This window comes from Erithacus rubecula (assembly GCF_903797595.1).
Source record: "Erithacus rubecula genome assembly, chromosome: 18".
NCBI classification, from domain to species: Eukaryota; Metazoa; Chordata; class Aves; order Passeriformes; family Muscicapidae; genus Erithacus; species Erithacus rubecula.
The window spans coordinates 1223196-1239921 of record NC_136670.1 but is presented as its reverse complement, the minus strand read 5'-3'; the positions used below and the strand labels follow the sequence as shown (position 1 = coordinate 1239921).

General features: G+C 55.7%; 1 protein-coding gene and 1 long non-coding RNA gene across 3 annotated transcripts; one reads left to right on the top strand and one right to left on the bottom strand.

Moving 5' to 3' along the window:
* The first annotated feature begins 1984 nt into the window (after positions 1-1984).
* LOC306810013 lies at positions 1985-2975 on the top strand. The gene is made up of 2 exons (XR_013776349.1): positions 1985-2265; positions 2300-2975. It is a non-coding gene; the product is annotated as an uncharacterized lncRNA (long non-coding RNA).
* Positions 2976-4807: 1832 nt separating this feature from the next.
* Positions 4808-13447, bottom strand: TP53INP2 (tumor protein p53 inducible nuclear protein 2). 2 transcript variants are annotated; one of them, XM_079322031.1, is made up of 3 exons: positions 13123-13447; positions 9652-9961; positions 4808-7629 (listed from the first exon to the last, which is right to left on the bottom strand). In XM_079322031.1, the coding sequence occupies exons 1-3, from the start codon at positions 13244-13246 to the stop codon at positions 7377-7379; spliced, it is 687 nt and encodes a 228-aa protein (XP_079178157.1). In that variant the 5' UTR covers positions 13247-13447; the 3' UTR covers positions 4808-7376. The 2 variants fall into 2 exon arrangements, with proteins under 2 accessions (XP_079178157.1, XP_079178158.1); XM_079322032.1 differs by having other exon boundaries at positions 9652-9781.
* Positions 13448-16726: the final 3279 nt, after the last annotated feature.

Below are 16726 nucleotides of genomic sequence, written 5' to 3'. Positions count from 1 at the left end.
TGCACTCCCCTCATCATTAATACCCATGCAGGGTGGGATCTCCCTGAACCTCCTCCAGGCTGGGCAGCCCCAGCTCTCAGCCTCTCCTCATCCCCAAGCCCTTAATCACCTTGGAGGCACCTCTGCCTGTCATGGGTGCTCAGAACATCTCACACTGTGCTAGGAGAAACAGCTGATGCTGCAGAGATTGGCTGAGCTGGGATTTTCTCAGGGCAATCGACATCTGCTGTAGCTGTGTCATTATCTGCTGAGTTGTAAGGTTTAATAATGGGAAGGGGGAAAAAATCCCCTCCAACCCCTCAGCCTATGCCATCCCCCTCCTGTGCTTCCTTGTCTTCAAAGGGGATGTTTTTCTGTTACTTGTCTCTCATACCATTGATTTTTAAAAGTGTATTTCAATAATCAAAGCATTTCACAGACAGGCTTACTTGCAGGCTATAGAGGAATGCACATAAAATAGATTTTAAATATATATTTTTTTAATTCCTTGTGATTTTTCTTTATATTAGATTTTTTTTTTTTCAGTCAAGAGACAGCATTACAACCTAACAACCAAAACCAGGTTACACACACACAGGCACACTACACAATGTGTCCCAGGCAGTCGACACATGGCAAATGTTTACACAATGTCCTACGAGGAGGAGACACCCCTTCCCTACGAACCCTGCTTACACCAACTGAACACAGAACACACAGAAAGGATGGACTTGGTTAGCTTCGAGTTCCAGATGAGCTTTCAGTCCTACAGCACAGGTGATGTAGAAAACGTGGGGCTGGTTTTTCGCTCTTCTCCAGGACCCCCGGTGGCGGCCGAGCCGCGTGTAAGGCGTGCAGCAGAGCCCGGGGCAGGAGCTGCTCTGCCGGCTGCACAGGGCAGGAGAGCACGGGAACATTCTCCAGGGTGTTTCAGGGAAGGCTTAAGGCAACCTTTTCCAGCCACGGGCACACCTGTGCTGGCACTCGTCCATCCTGCTGCTCCTGCTTCTCTCCAAACACGGCCCGGTGAGTGACTGGGCTTTGGAGCTTTTCAAAGCTGCTTAAGAGATTTAGTATACCCAAACTGCTAAATGCTTTTTAGGAAAAAAAAAAAAAAAAAAAAAGAAAAAAAAGCTTTTTGGGGCATTTATTCTGTTGGGCTTCTCTGAAAAACCCCACAGTGACTTTGAAACAACACAGAAACACAGAAATATTGAAAACTGACTCTCCGGTCACCTCTTGCATAGGACTTGTAACTGCAGTTCAGTGATTTATTCAAGTTCTGTAATTGTGTTAAAAAAAGATGCCAAACCATGAAAAAGGGTGAAGGCACATGTACAGTCAGTCCATGGGGAGGGTGATGTGTGGGCATGAGTTTGACAAGCAGACACCAGGAGTGGATACACACAGATAGAATATTGCAGTGCTTGGTGGCTCCCTGTACACTATGGTTCTGACACAAGAGGAATTTCACTAGTTTACTGCTACACTTTGTGCTGCTCCCTCATCCCAGACTTCCTGAAGCACAAAGCTGAGGATAAAATTTCAGTGAGACTCGGGCACAGCTGCTCATGGTTCCCCAGCAAGGGAACATGAGGTGAATGCAAAAGAGCAGAGGAGCTTTGGGCTCCCTGTGAAACCCATTTTTAGGCTACACTCAGAATTTACTGCACTGTTTTCTTCCTCCCTGCCTTGTAATGAAACAGGGTCAGAGTGGAGAGCAGAAGGATTTTCAGGTTTAGCTGCAACAGAGTCAAAGCTTTGCAGCTTTTTTTTTGTGCTCTGGAGAATGGAGCAGCATTCCTATATAAAATACGGGGTTGGAAAAGCAACCCCCTTGCCAGCCTGGGAGGTGTCAGCTCAGAATGCGTGACAGGGGACACACCTGGGTGCCACACTCTGCACAGAAGAACTGAAAGACAACCACACAGAGGAGCCACCTTTGCTATTGAGAAGCTGCTCATCCTCATCATCCTCCTTCTCTAAGAAGAAGGTTTAGTTAATGACTGTTTTCAAGAATCAAAAGGATCCTGCAGGTGGCATCTCCAAGAGGTCTGAGGGCACCTCTCAGCAAAGAAAAGATTCTTCAGGCAGGCAGAGCCTTTCCCACTGCTGCATCCAGATCCTACAGCCACATTCAAGCAACTTGTGATGGGAATGGGATGAGGATGGAGCCCATGAGGACAGCAAATGACTTTGTATGGAGCAGATCTGAGAGATGGAAAGCTGCACCTTGAAGACAAGCCTTGAGGGGATCAGCCCCTTTTAAGGCCCCTCCTGTCCCCAGTGGGTCTGCCTGTGGCAGTCCCCTGGCAGGGAGGGGCTGCCAGTGCCCTGGGTGTCCCTCCTCAGGCTCTGGTCCCTGCCAGCAGCTGTGCTGAGGAGGTCACCACAGTCCAGTGGTGGGGAAGGGCTTGGGGGAAGCTCTGAGATGCTGGGGGGATGCTGGGGTGCTGGTGCTTCCCTCCAGCCATCAGCAGCTGAGTGCATGCAGCAAACTGGAGGCTGGGAGTGGTGGCAGCTGACAGTCCCTGGTGGCTGCAGAGGCCCCGTGGCAGCAGCTGGACATGGATGGCTCTTGTTTCAAGCCAGAGACTCAGGGAAGACTTGAGCACTGCCACCAGCCATTCCCAGGGCACTTGCCTTCTGAGATGTGCTGAGAACCATTTCTCTTGACTTGAGGTCACGTATGTCTTCTTACTGTTTCCTAATTATTAGATGTTTGATCCTTGGAGACTCACTTTTTTCAATAAATTCACATGAAGTTTAATTTCTACTTTATGCAGGGCAATGGAACTGGTAATGATCCAGAGGGGCAACTGCAAAGCTGCAGGACTCAAGTCTAGAACCTCACTGGGATATTTTTTCATCTTTTTTTTTTTTTCCTTACTGGTGTGATAAGACATCTAAGCAGGTATTTTGCTCTCCAGTAGGGCTGAACAGAAAATGAAAAAGTACTAGTATGATGTAAATGTAAAATTATTGATTAGAAATACTAATTAAAAAACCTAAAGAGAGAAGATTCCCACAGCAGTGATCTTTGGGATGAGCCATGCATTTATGTTATCCACAATGGGAAATGTGGACTCCCAAGGAAAGAATAATTTTCCTTCCAGACCAAGCTTTTGCAGCAGAATTTCTTAGAAAGAGCATTTGTGAATGCCAGTTCAGAGCAACAGGTGAGGAGGAGGTTTGCCCCTAACTCCCTTGGCATCCCTCCAGCCTTGCAGTGCCAAGCAAGAGCCAGAATTTGGTGTGAGAACTTTGTTGTGGCTGCCAGTGAGGGGTCCTGAGTGTGCTGTGGACTCAGCCTGGCCTTGGCCAGGGCAGCAAGCCCAGCCCTGGGGGTTGGGGGCACTGGGGGCCCTGGTGCATCCCAAGCAGTGGCACTTGCCCAGCAGGGCTGTCCCTCCTGGTCCCATCACACTCTGGGGTTCGTCCCTCATGCTGGGATGGGGCAGCCAGAGCAGAACCAGGCAATCAGACACAAATCTGGCTTGGAGAAGATCCCTGCAGCACAGGGGCTTCAGTGGTGGGAAGATTCTTCCCCCCAAAGGGGTGTGAGGAACTCCAGCCATGGCTGAGAGCACTGCCCAGCCTGTGCCAGTGCCCTGCTGCCCCCGAGTCCAGCACAGGCTGGGGGAGCTGAGCTGGGGCTGCAGCCAGCTCAGGTGTCTGAGCCCAGCACTGGCACACTGCCCAGCAAAGCTGGCATCTGCTGAATAGGGATTTGCCCAAGCCTCTCCACTGGGAATTCTTCCCTCCTTTATGCTTTCATTGCAAGAAATACACAAAATTTCTCTCAGTTTCCTGTATCACCATTTCCCCAGGTGGTCATTTCAATGGTTTCCCCTATCCTGGTTGTCTCCTGATCCCAGTGATGTGGGATCAACACACAGCTCTGCTGCACTCCTCAAACCCTAGGAGGTTCAGTGCTGAAAATCCACACCTGGTTGCTCACAAGCCAGTCTAAAAAGGAACCAGCCACATTCAGCTGTAAAGGTGAATTTTCAGGGCATGAACAAATGCAGAGGGGCTGCAGCCCAGGAATGATCCCCCCACAAATGGCCACAATTTCTTTTCCACACAGGAGTGTCAGAGCACCCTACAGTTCCTGTCACCACAATGTGCTGCCACAGGCCACATCTCTGCAGCATCCCAGAACCCCACATTCTCACAGAGAATCCTGGAAAAAGGACATTTTTAAAGATCCCAGCAGATTTGTTTGTCCCTGAGTCCATGCTGTAGTGTCCCCCTACACAAGTGCAGAAAAGAAAGCAAAATTCAGCCCACCTGTCCCAAGAGCTCTCTGCAAACCAGAACCTTCCCATCGGAAGCACCACACAGCTCATCACAAATTTTGGGTGCAAAACCAAAAAACAACCAACATACCTCTAAAAAATTCAACTCCCAAAACAAGCTACTGAACACCCACTGTGAAATACCTACACATGCAAATGGGTGCACACACATGAAGTTCTCAGTTTTTAAGCACCTTTCATTTTTTTTAAGATTGGAGGAGACAAAAATGCCCCAGTGAAAAGGGGTTTTCTTGCTCTGGCAGCACTGGGCAGGGGGCCTGGGGCCATGCCAGACCTTGTGCTTGCTGCTGGGCAGGAGCAGAATGATGCAGGTCTGCAAAGCACAGGCTGACAAAGCACAGGGAGGGTGGGTCACACTGGGGTGACAGTCACCTTGCAGGATTGGCAGGTGAGTGTTGGTGTTAATACACAGCAAGAGTGCAAAGAACAGAGGGAGTTGCAGGAGCTCATTTGCTGTGGTTTGTGCACTCTGCTGAGTCTATTGAGGCTCTGGATTAAACTCTTCATGAAAACATTATTAATAATTTATTAATCCTTTATAAACATACTCTGGATATAAAGTGTGATAATAGATCTGCTTCATCTCCTGTGCTGGCTGGGCATGGAGTGATAAAAGACATCTCAGACTGGCACAGAAAGAGTTTGAATTTGCTTCTGAAAGCCAGGACGGAGGAAGATCACCTCTGAAATGGGCACGGGGGCTGGGTGCTGGTGGCAGTGCCAGGCTGAGACAAGTCCCCCAGGGACAGGGCCAAGGGCTTCTGGCTCACAGCAGATGAGAAGGGTGCACGGAGGGTTTCCATAAGGGATTTCTCCTGGGGTAGCATTTCCAGCAGCTGGGCAGGCATAGGAGAGCCCAGTGGGTGAGACGTGGCAGGATCTGCCTCGGGACCACTGCTGCCCCCAGCCTGTTCCTCTGGGAGCTGCTGAGGGGCCCTGGGGTCACAGCCAGCCTCTGATTCCTGGGCTGCTCCGGAGGGACTGGTGTGCAGAGGAGAATGCAAAGTGCAGACCAAGCTGGGGGCTGGATGGTGTTGGCTTCTCCACTTGTTGGTGTGTGTTGGGGCTGGACAGAAAATGCTTCCTGCAGTGCTGCTGCCCAGTGGCAGAGGGACGGGAAGAGCAGGGTGGGAAGGCAGCTCCTCCCAGACAGCCAGAGCTCCCTCAGGCTCAGCCCTGCCTGCAGTCACAGCACCCTGCCACTGCCTCTGCACACACCCTCCATCCCCAGCAGCACTGCAGGGGGACACAAAAGGCATTGAGGGTGAAGCCCAGCAAGTCAAAGGATGTAAACACCCCTGGGAGTCAGATGTCAGTCTCTTCAGCAAGAAGACACCAGGGATGGAACAGGGTGATGCCAGTGTGGTCTCAGGCTTGGCAAGGGACACAGGTTGTGATGAGGCCAAGGAGGGGGACGCAATGCCCAGGGCACAGAGTGCCCCAGCTCAGAGCTTTTGGGAACATGGGCCAGTGCAGTGAAGGGGAAATGCTGCAGGTGAGCAGCAGCCAGTCTTGGTCCAGAGCTAGGGGCTGATTTTGGCTTTAATCTCATTAAAAGAATTAACTATCAGCTGTCTCAGTTTGGGCTCACCACAATTCCTTTAGCTGAAGTCCCCAGCTGATACTAAGGGATGCAACATGAAGAGTGGAAGAACCTCCACTGAAATCAGAATTTTCTGGAGTGTTGTGGGGGTATTTCTTGTCTTAGAGGTTGGCAGTCTGGGCTGTGAGCTGGTCTTGAGTAGGATGCTTTTCCAGGGCACAGGGTACAAAACCAGTTCCTAAAAGGAGTGAACTGGGGGCAGATCAGCAAATTTTTGCTGGATTTGGAGCTGTCTCAGCTGGTGCTGGAGCCAGTGAAAAGGCTGGACCATGTTCTTCCAAAGGCAGAAGGAGTCTATCACAGGGAAAAGAGGGATTTGCATTAAAAATTAGTGTCACCTAGCAGTGGAACTTGGCCCTTCATGGGAAAGGATGCCATTTTTTAGTGGGGAAAGAAGATGCTTCTGCTAGAGCTCCTGTTACAGTAATTCTCTCACTCGGGCCTGCCCCATCCTGACCCATTGCAGTGGCTCCCAGATCTGTCTTTGTCCTTACTTCAGCCTCTTCCCTCTGGCCTCCTCTTCAGCATTTCTTCACCACCACCATGAACATGCTTTGGCCACCTCGGGGAAGCAGTGCAGATCCCTGGCTCCTCTCCCCTCCTGGGGACTGACACCAGGCAGACAATGTTCTGTGGCTTAACCGTGCCTCTTCTGAGTGTAAAGTACAGAGAGAAATATATACACACATCTACAGGGGTATCCACAGGGACACAGGTGTGGCTGGGGCAGGTGACTGGCTCCAGGAGGAAGGGGCTTGCTCAGATGGGACCACCAGCCACGGTGATGCCACCCCACGCTGGCCACCCCTCCTGGCATGGTAGCCAAGGGCTCTGGCGTGGCGCTGGGACGGTGCTTTGATTCCTGAGATTCCTTTTAAGGTTGATTTTTTTAAAAAAACACCGTGAGGCACCAGGAGCAGCCTGGCTGATCTGGCCACGGAGACTCCATCAGTGCTTTCAACCACAAGCCCCTCCGGGACTGGCAGTGGGGGGTTACCTTATGATAAAATGTAGCTAAGGAATCAAGGAGGGAGAGAAGTATTTGCTGGTTTTGCAGGGTGGAAGCATTATTTAGTGTCATCGATGAGATTTTCCTAAAAATCCCAGATCTTGTGGCTTCTTGTCACTCCCGCTCGGTGTCTCTGTGACGTGCCAGCCAGGCTGTACATGGAGTCATGATGTGAGGAAAGGCACTGATGTCACAGGCTTATCAGGACAAACAGGTTGCACCGGGAACAGGTGGCCTTCAGGAGCAGTGATTTCACTGGGAATACCGATGTCCCACGGCAGGCTGCAGGGATGGTGCTCCGGACGGCACCGAGGGTGCGGGGGCGGTGAGGGCGACAGGAGGAGGATGAGGAGTGCGGGCCGGCGTGCGGCGCGGGGTGTGGAGCGGAGCCGCCGCCGTGGCCCCGGTGTCCGTGGGGGCCGCACCGGCGGGGCCGGGGCAGCCCCTGGGCGGCGGAGCGAGGTCAGTAGTTGCAGTGGCGCTGGCAGGGCTGGTGCACGAAGGCCCCCGGGAGCTGCTTGGCGCGGCGGGATGGGCGCTGCCGGGCCCGGTTCTGCCGCTGCAGCGCCTTCTGGCCCAGGCGGTGCCGCTCCGCCAGCTGCTTGGCCCGCTGCGCCCGCTGCGCCTGGCCCAGCTTGTCCAGCGCCGCCGCCTTCACGGGCAGCGCCCGCCCGTGGTGCGGCACCGGCAGCTCCGGCCGCGGCTCCGGCAGCGCCCTGCGGAGACAGCGCGGTCAGCGCCCGGCATGGAACCCGGCCAGCGGGACAGAGCCAGCGGCCACTGTGGACAGGGCCACCGACTGGCAGGGACAGAGCCACCGACCGGCAGGGACAGAGCCAACGACCGGTGGGGACAGAGCCACCGACCGGCAGGACAGAGCCACCGGCCACCGGGGACAGAGCCACCGACCGGCAGGGACAGAGCCAACGACCGGCAGGGACAGAGCCACCGACCGGCGGGGACAGAGCCACCGACCGGCGGGGACAGAGCCACCGACCAGCAGGGACAGAGCCAACGACCGGTGGGGACAGAGCCACCGACCGGCAGGACAGAGCCACCGACTGGAGGGGACAGAGCCACCGACCGGCGGGGACAGAGCCACTGACCGGCAGGACAGAGCCACCGGCCACCGGGGACAGAGCCACCGACCGGCGGGGACAGAGCCACCAACCAGCAGGGACAGAGCCAACGACCGGTGGGGACAGAGCCACCGACCGGTGGGGACAGAGCCACCGGCCACCGGGGACAGAGCCACCAACCGGCAGGACAGAGCCACCGACTGGAGGGGACAGAGCCACCGACCGGCGGGGACAGAGCCACCGACCGGAGGGGACAGAGCCAGCGGGGTCAGAGCCACCGACCAGCAGCATGGCCCCTGCCCCGACTGCCTGCCCGGGCAGGCTCTGGGACACCCGAAAAACCCACCAGGAACTCCACTGTGTCTAAATCCCTTAAGCCTGGCCTGTCTCCATCCCACTGTGGTCCCTTTGGAGCCCTGGCTAGTCTTCAGGCTCCCTGCAGCCCTTCTCTGCCCCCTCCAGCACTGAGGTGCTCCTGAAGCTCTGGAAATTGAGCTCTGGCCCTCAGGGAGACTTTGGAGAGAAAGAAGTCCTGGAGGAATGGTGTCGCCTAGACAGGAATGGTATCCACTAGCCAGGACCAGTGTCACCTAACCAGGAATGGTGTTCTCTAGCCAGGAACAGCTCCCTGCAACTAGGAATGCTGTCCTCTAACTAGGAATGCTGTCCTCTAACCAGGAACAGTGTCTCTTGGCCTAGAGCAAAGCTCACCCCAGATTTTTACTTCTCCCCTGCCCCAGTAAGGGGCTCCAGGGGAGCTGTTGAAGGGCTGGGAGAGGGGGCAGCAGGAACCCCATGGCACAGTGGGAGCCAGGGCTTGTCTGGCAGCAGTTGGGCTGAGCTTGGGCATGCTCCAGGGTTTTCCTGGGGGCTTCTGGCCAGTGGAGAGCAGCCCTGGGGAGAGGGCAGATCTCCAGGATGCAGCCCCAGGGAATGGGTGTGGAGGGCTCCATCCCTCAGGGCTGAGGGGGCAAAGGGGCCATTTGGGGCATTTCTGTTTCATTTCCCCACTGCTAAGCTGGGGTTTGGGCCAAGGAGAAGCTGGAGTGTCCCACTCCCCACTCCTGTGGGATACACCCCTGCTGGGCCAGTCAGGGGCCAGGTGGGGGATTGAGGGGGGCTGCACCCCCCTCCTGCCTGGGCAACCTAGGGGTCTTCAGGGGGCCACTGTGCCCAAAGGCCACCATGTCCGACTGGGTTTGCTTTGCTTGGACCACACCTATGCAAACCCCCCTGGACAGCTGGCAGAGTGACAGGTGGCACTGGCACGGGTAGCATTGGCAGGAGTGGCCTCGACACTGGTGGCTGTGCCAGGAGACCCTGCTAAGGGTAGGGGAGATGAACACAGCCCTCTCTCACCACAGCCCAGTGCCAAGTTCATGTCCTGCAGCCATGGCCATCTCAATATACAACTGAGACCACTTAGCAGAAGATTTTAGGTCATAGGGGCTGTCAGCCATGCCTGGTGCCAGCTGGGGCCCCCTGCCAGATATGCAGGGTATTCCCTGAGGTGGGTTGTGGGGACATTAATGTCCCACACTGCCTCACTATGTCCATGGGTGTAGGTGGGGATTTGGGGTGGCAGGACTGACCATCTACCCCTGGTCCCTCAGTGGGTGCTGGTGCTGCTGGCCCCCCAAAGCCTCAAAGTGCACTCACTCTGCAGCATCGTCCTCGGGGCCCTCCCCATCCACTTCGAGGGTGCTGGTGACGTAGACGGACATGCTGGGGTGCTCGATGAGCAGGTCCTCCATGGGGCTGCTCCCCACGTCGTCGAGGCCGGGCTCCTCTGCAGTAAAACAGGGGGGAGGGGTGACAAACCAACTCTCGTCCATCAAGCAGGGACCGGCCGGAGCCGGGGAAGCGGCCGGTGGCGGTGGCGGACCGGGGGGCGTCGGGCGGGGTCGCGCCGAGCGCCCGGTACCGCCAGCAGCCGGGCGCCGGGCGGGGCCGGGGCGGGCACGGCTGCCTGGGACGGGGGTGCAGAGCCATGCGGGGCGCAGCGGGGACACACACATACCATGGACAGTGGGGAGGGAGGGAGGGAGGGAGAGAAAGGGGCATCGTTAGTGCAAGAGACACCCACCGCCACCGCAGCGCCGCTCGCGGGCCCGCGCCGCGCCCCTGCCAGAACCCCCCGCTCGGAACCGGCCCGGCCCGAACCCGGGCTGGCTGCTCGGACCAGCTGAGCCGGAGCCGGGACACCAGCAGGGCTGACTGCAGCCACCGGCTTGTTTCCTTCTCACAAGCAGAGAAGGTCAGGCAGTGAAAAACGCTGCTTTCCCCGTTCTGCTGGCACCCGAGCCGGGCCGGGCCGGGCCGGGGAGCGCCGGCACGCCTGTGCTCACAAACACCACGCAGCACTCCGCAGACATGGAAACCAAGCACACACAGCGCAGAAAAACAGTCCACACCTTTTCTCTGGAAGAAATCATGGGAATAAATTCTTCAGCAAAGGTTTTCACTGTGCCTTCAACTCCAGCCTGTTAGAGGCCAAATTTTGAGTGGCTGATCCAGAAGCTGACACCACTCCCCCCTCCCAGCCTCCCATGCCTTCCCTTCCTCATGTCTGGGGCCGGGGCGTTCCTAAGATGCCTGTGCTTGGAATTACTGGTGCTGTAATGGGAAGGGAGCATGCACCGAATGTGGGAATGCCCACACCCATTCCCAAACTCATCAGGGGGATTTGAGGGAACTGGTGAGGGCAAGGCAGTGCAATATCTATGTGGATCCTGCAGCTGGGTGAGGGAGCAGGAGGAGGAACAGACAAATCTATTCTTGCATGGAGGAACAGAGCATGGGACCAGGTATTCCTGGCTCAGTGCATCCCCAGCTCCTCTTGCAGCTGATGCCCCAGCCCAGAGCTCAGGACAGGCCACAGTTGGCCTTGCAAACACGAGAAAGTCTTTCTCCAGGTCAGAGGATATCAGTCTATTAATAGTTGTTGACATGCTGGGCTGGAGATTGTTTGTCAGCCTGGAGACAGCCACCGAGCCTGGCTGGAGCAGCACTCCCACAACAGGGGTCTGTGGGCACAGAGCAAGGGACTACCCTGTGCCCACCCTTTGCCAAGGTGGGTTTTAATGTACAAAGCAATACTGTGGGATCCTCAGGTACCTCAGTGATGCAGCCACATCTCACATCCTGGGAAATGCTCTTTGCTCTCTCACTGGGTGCTGAGCAGGGCCAGGCTAAACAAGGGGGCAAGAGTAGCATCAGAAACATTCTGGGAAGGGAATTACTGAGTAATTCAGGTGCATTTTGCAACACAGGGGACAATGACCAGGCTGACAGAGGCTGAATCCAGAGGCTCCCTAAACTGCCTCTCTGCTGCTGGGAGGGAGCCAGGCTGGGAGCTGCTGCAAGGGGAAGGATGGAGCTGGAGTCTCCAGGTTTGGTTATTGGAGTGTTTCGTATAACTCAGACCACAGAAATAGGGCTGAAAGAATCTGGTTCCCCCACTGCTCAGGGACTGCTGTGGGAACAGACTGCAGGTGAATTAGCAGTGGGGTGGCATTCACAGGCAGACACTGCTGGAAGCCAGTACTGCACCAAGAGCTGAGGCACTTCACTGGAAATACATGGGAGTGTTTTGTGCCAGAGTCAAGGCCTGGTCCCCTCTGAGCCAGTCTCAACCCAGGGACCAGGGCACAGTGTAGCATTTCTCTGGCTGGGGATGCTCCAGGCCCTCCTGGCATGCTTTAGGCTCCCTGCAGCTGCTGCCAGTTGGCCCTGACACGTGGCAGCTGCACCCCCACTTCTCCAGGGACCTCCCCACAACAACCCTCTGCCATGGCACTGCCGTGACCCTCCCAAGACAGTCACCTGAACGCCCAGAGGACAGGGAAGCCTCCACAGCTGTCCATGCCTACACCACCCATCACCTCCAGCAGCTCTCCACAGTGCTCCACCAGGCATGGGGCTGGCCCTGTCCCCCATCCCAGTCTTGTCCCTGCTCTGGTCCCCTCTCCAGGTCACTGCATATGGGAAGAAAAAGCCCTAACGAACAACTCGAACCACAAAAACAAGCATGGGGAACAGGCAGGGAACATTGCTCAGAGACCTGCTGCCTGCAAGAGGGAGGACAAAACCCTCCTCTTAAACCTGCAGGATACATCTGTGGTCCTCTAAGCTGGGGCATCACAACCAACCAAGGGCTACCAAAGCAGAGCACAGCTGTCATGAGCTCCTGCACAGGCAGGAGGATTTGTCTCTGACTGCTGCTGGAGTTGTAAGGAAAACACCATTGCAATTGGCTGAGTCATCAACCTACAACAGAAACTCCCAAGGTCTGAAAAGAGTTGGAGAAGATCTGCACAGGAGGAATTCAATCCACCTGGTTGATATCAAACAGGGCTCTGGATGGCTCTGGGAATGGAGAGCCCTGGGGGCTCTCTAGGTACAGGCACTGGTGCCAAACATCCCTTGTGCTTGGCATGGGCAGAGGGAATAATTTGGGAATATAACCCCCATGGAGCTGAGATTTACCCCTCTCAAATGACCCAAACATGGCCAGATCCCTGGTGGCACATGCCCAGCTGGGACAGGCAGACACCACTGTCACCTGCCCTCACATGGGGACAACCCCACCCCCTACCAGCACCTCATGGCTGGCTCTCAGTTTGCTTTCTGCAGGGGCAGGGAGCAGCTGAGCTTGGCTCCTCCTGGAAAAGTGCTGTCCAGGACACAGCTCAGCTGAGGCCATGGAAGTGGCAGAGCCTGCCAGGGCTGGGTCCCCTCACCCCACCAACCCCGTGAGCAGGATCACACCAAAACTCTGGGTGATCTCCCTGGCTGGTACCTGGCCAGGATCCCCTCCTGGCACCTGCAGGGCTTCTGTGCAGCAGCAGCCCCCAGCTGGAGATGCTGATGCTGCTGTCATTCTGTCAGAAAGTTGAGAACCATCACTGGTAGAGGAAAGGGAAAAAGAAGGAGCAGGTCAGGGGCAGCTGCAGTGACCACAGGGCTGGGCACCAGGGGCAGAGCATGGGAACAGGGAAGAAAAAATGAAAGGCAGAGCTGCTCCCATGTGGTGTAAGCTCACCTGCTGACATCTCAAGGGTTTGCCCAGCTCTGGAGAGACAAGGTGCAGCAGAGGCTGTAGGAAGCCAGTTCTGTTGCTTTTCTCACCTGCAAGATCAATTATGAGCCAGCCATCCTCCTCCTCCTCTTCCTCAACAAAGGGTTTGGGCTCCTCCAGGCCCTCTGGCGTGTTGCTGTCACTGAAGAAGAGGCTGGTGAGACGCTGAAACATGGTGGGGAGCAGTCCAGCAGGATGGATGGGCAGATGGAGCTACTGCTGGGCACCAGCTTCCAGGCACAGACACAGGAGAGATGGGCAGGGAGGGGAAAAAGAGCCCTCAAGGTCTCAGTGACAGAGATGTTTGGCTGCCAGACAAATCAGAGCTAGGCAGAGTGCAGAACAACTGTGAGATTCTTCACTTGGCTTCAGTGCAAAGGCTGCAAAAGGGAGAGAAAAAGGAATAGCACATTAAAACAGGCTGGCAGTGTGGCCCTCCTGCATCCCAGGGGCTCAGGTGAGCTCAAGGGGACAGCAAAAAGGTGGCTCTGGCACTGATCTGAGCCATGGGCTCAGCTGATGGTGTATCTGAAGGCAGCAGTGAAGAGCCTGTGCCCTGCAGCCCTCACCTGCATCAAGCCCCACGTTGTGTCCCCATCCTCATGGGTGGGTTGTCCCAGGAGACCCATCCCCAGGAGCTGGCAAGAACAGAGTAGACACTGTCCCTATGTCAGGCAAACATGCCAAGTTCCTCACAGCAGGCAGGGCAAGGAATCACAGAATCCCAGACTGGCTGGACTGGGAGGGACCTTAATTGCTCATAACATTCCACCCCTTGCCCTGGGCAGGGACACCCTCCACTATCCCAGGCTGCTCCAAGCCCTGCCCAGCCTGCCAGGGATCCAGGGGCAGCCACAGCTGCTCTGGGCACCCTGTGCCGGGGCCTGCCCACCCTCACAGGGAGGAATTCCTTCCCAATATCTCATCTAACCCTGCTCTCTGGCAGTGGGAAGCCATTCCCTTGCCCTGTCACTGCAGTCTCTTTTCCAAAGTCCCTTACCAGATCTATTGGAACATCTTTAGGCACTGGAAGGGGCTCTAAGGTCTCCCTGGATCCTCTTCACCAGGTGAACATCCCCAGCTCTCCCAGTCTGTCCCAGAGGTGAGGGGCTCCAGCCTTTGGAGCATCTTTGTGGCCTCCTCTGGACTCACTCCAGCAGCTCCAAATCCTTCTGATGTTGAGTCCCACAGGTGGGGTCTCACCTGAGTGGGCAGAGGGGCAGAGTCCCCCATCTGCTACCCACACTGTGGGGACAAGCCCAGGGTGCTGCTGACTCTCTGGGCTGCCAGTACACACTGTTGTTCACATCCAGCCTCTCATCCCAGCCCTTTGTCTGCTTCACCTCTGCTCAGCTCATCACTGATTCATCCCTGGGAAAGCAGATTCCCTCCAGTGTTGGAAGGTCAGCACCCATCAATTTCCTTAATGACTGCCAAGCTCCTGACGAGGCACAGGAATGGCAGCCAAAAGGTGCAGAGTGTTTGTTATCTGTGTGCCTCTTGGTCCAGAGACATTAAAAGGGCATTAAAAGGCCATAAAATGCCACCAGGAGCTCAGTGCAGTGAGAGGGGACAGCTGGGTGCTGCCATGCTTGGCACACTGATGTGAGTGCATTTAAAGGGTAAATCCCCATTTCATGGCAAAGCCCAGTCCAGGGCCCTGTTGACAAAGGGCCATGGAGCTTGAGTGATCCTCCACCCAGGGAAACTCCATCTGCTCTAGGCAGCATGGAATGGGAAGGGTGCGGGAGACACCATGTGTAAATACACATCTCAGTCCTCCAGCAGCTCTTGCCTGCTGCCCTGTGAAGTGGCTTCCCCAGCCCCAGCATCCTGGGAAGGTGGCTGGCCTGGGCACTGCACTTCTGGAGCTCAGGCACTCTTTTATTCATCCCTGTGGGATAGCAGTGCCTTTTGCAGTCTGAGAGTAGGAACAACATCTGCTCTACAATGCAGAAAATGAGAAATCAAAGGAGCCTTCCCCCTGGATGGCACCCCCTGGACCTCAGGGGCTCTGAACTCTGACACTCCCAGATGCAGAAGGGAGTGATGGAGCATGAAGCAGCCCTGTAACACCCAGCTCTCCCTCTCTGGCATGGCCAGGGCAGCAGTGTGGCACTACTTGTCCCCTGGAGCAGATCTCAAGCCCCTGGTGACTTCAGTTGTCCCAGAGGCACAAGGCAGTGCCCTGCTGTAGTCTGCAGTGCTCAGGGGTCCAGCCCAGCTTCCCACTCACTCTGGGATGGCTCAGCTGAGGCTTGTGGAGCCTCTCACCAGGAAGAATCAGAAGTCAGGGAGGACTCTCTGATCTGTGTCCTAAGAGGGCCCCAGGCTTTCCCTGGAGGCACTGAGCAGGGAGGGTTTGGGCACTGAGACATGACAGAATTGTTTCTCTGACCCCACAGCCATTCTGTTACCCTCCAGTGCTATCAGTTAAACCAGCCACACACCCCCTTTACCTGCATCATTAAAGCATAATAATATGAGTCAGGGAAACAACATGAAGAGGGGCTGGTGGCCAGCTGGGCTTTGAATGGACTCTGGTGTGCTCCAGCACAGTGGGAGTTCCCTTCCACAGGATGTCCACATGCATCCATCCCACAGGGCCAGCCTGGCAAAGGCCACCCTGGCCAGCCCTGAGTGCTGTGACACACAGCCATGGCTTCACCATGCCAGTTCAGCCTGGAAACCTGGCACCTGCCTGGGCACTCACCCAGCCAATAAATATCTTTTAATGTGACATGAATATTATTTTTAAAAGTTTATTAAATATCTAATTGTGGCAGAAACTCTACAGCTGCCAGGTCCCTGCTTCTCCCATGGTTTGCTCCTCCCCAGGTGCCCAGGCAGGAGGGACTGGGGCAGCTCATGGAAGGCACAGGGATCACAGGGGGCCAGTCCCCTGAGGCCACCATGGCCCTCACCCAGTGTGAGGCCAGGAGTGGGTTCATGTGCTCATTGAGATGGGGAACTGCCAGGCTGGCAGAAGTGCTGAGCCAAAGCTGACCCCAGTGTCACCAGGCGGTCCTCAGGACAACACAGAGGGGCTGGGGACAGCAGGGTCCCCAGTGCTGTGCCCCAGGCCCACCACACTAGGATGACACTGTCAATGCTCTTGACTCACCTCATGCAATTGTCACTCTTTCTCCCTGTCTATATATGGATGTCACCCAACAGCAGAGCTGGGGACAAGACCTGGCACACAGGGACAGGGGAAGACAGTGGCCCCAGTCTGACTGCCAGGGGAAGGTTACCCAGAAAAGCACCCAAGCAGCTAGCACAGGCCAGGGGCTGATCCAGGCAGGATTTTCCCTGCTGCCTAACCAAAGTCAGCCTGGAATGTCTCACTGCAGTGATTGCTTCTCATGCTCTGCAGGCTTGGCTTTGGGAGTCCCCTGCAAGGGGCTCAACCTCCAGCAGGCTCAAAATCAAATGGCCAATGACACGGTCAAAACCTTTCAGTTTTCCTTTGTCAAATCATGACAAAAGCTTTCACAGGACAGTAGGAAAGCTGTTCCCCCAGGAACAGCTCAGAGCACCTGCCTCTTTAGGGACCAGTCCCCAGAAAATCACAGGATGCAGGCAAGGGGAGTAAAGTGCCTGGACTCTCCAGGTGCCCACCCCAACTCAATTTGTCTTTTCTGAAGACACAAC

What these genes read in the sequence shown, in the direction of transcription:
- TP53INP2 (XM_079322031.1), bottom strand. Translation starts at nt 13,246, where the DNA reads ATGTTTCAGCGTCTCACCAGCCTCTTCTTCAGTGACAGCAACACGCCA. An exon ending in GCTCATAATTGATCTTGCAG is followed by an intron (nt 9,962 to 13,122) that starts GTGAGAAAAGCA and finishes CCCCCGTCCCAG; the next exon opens with GCAGCCGTGCCCGCCCCGGC. An exon ending in CCCGAGGACGATGCTGCAGA is followed by an intron (nt 7,630 to 9,651) that starts GTGAGTGCACTT and finishes CTGTCTCCGCAG; the next exon opens with GGCGCTGCCGGAGCCGCGGC.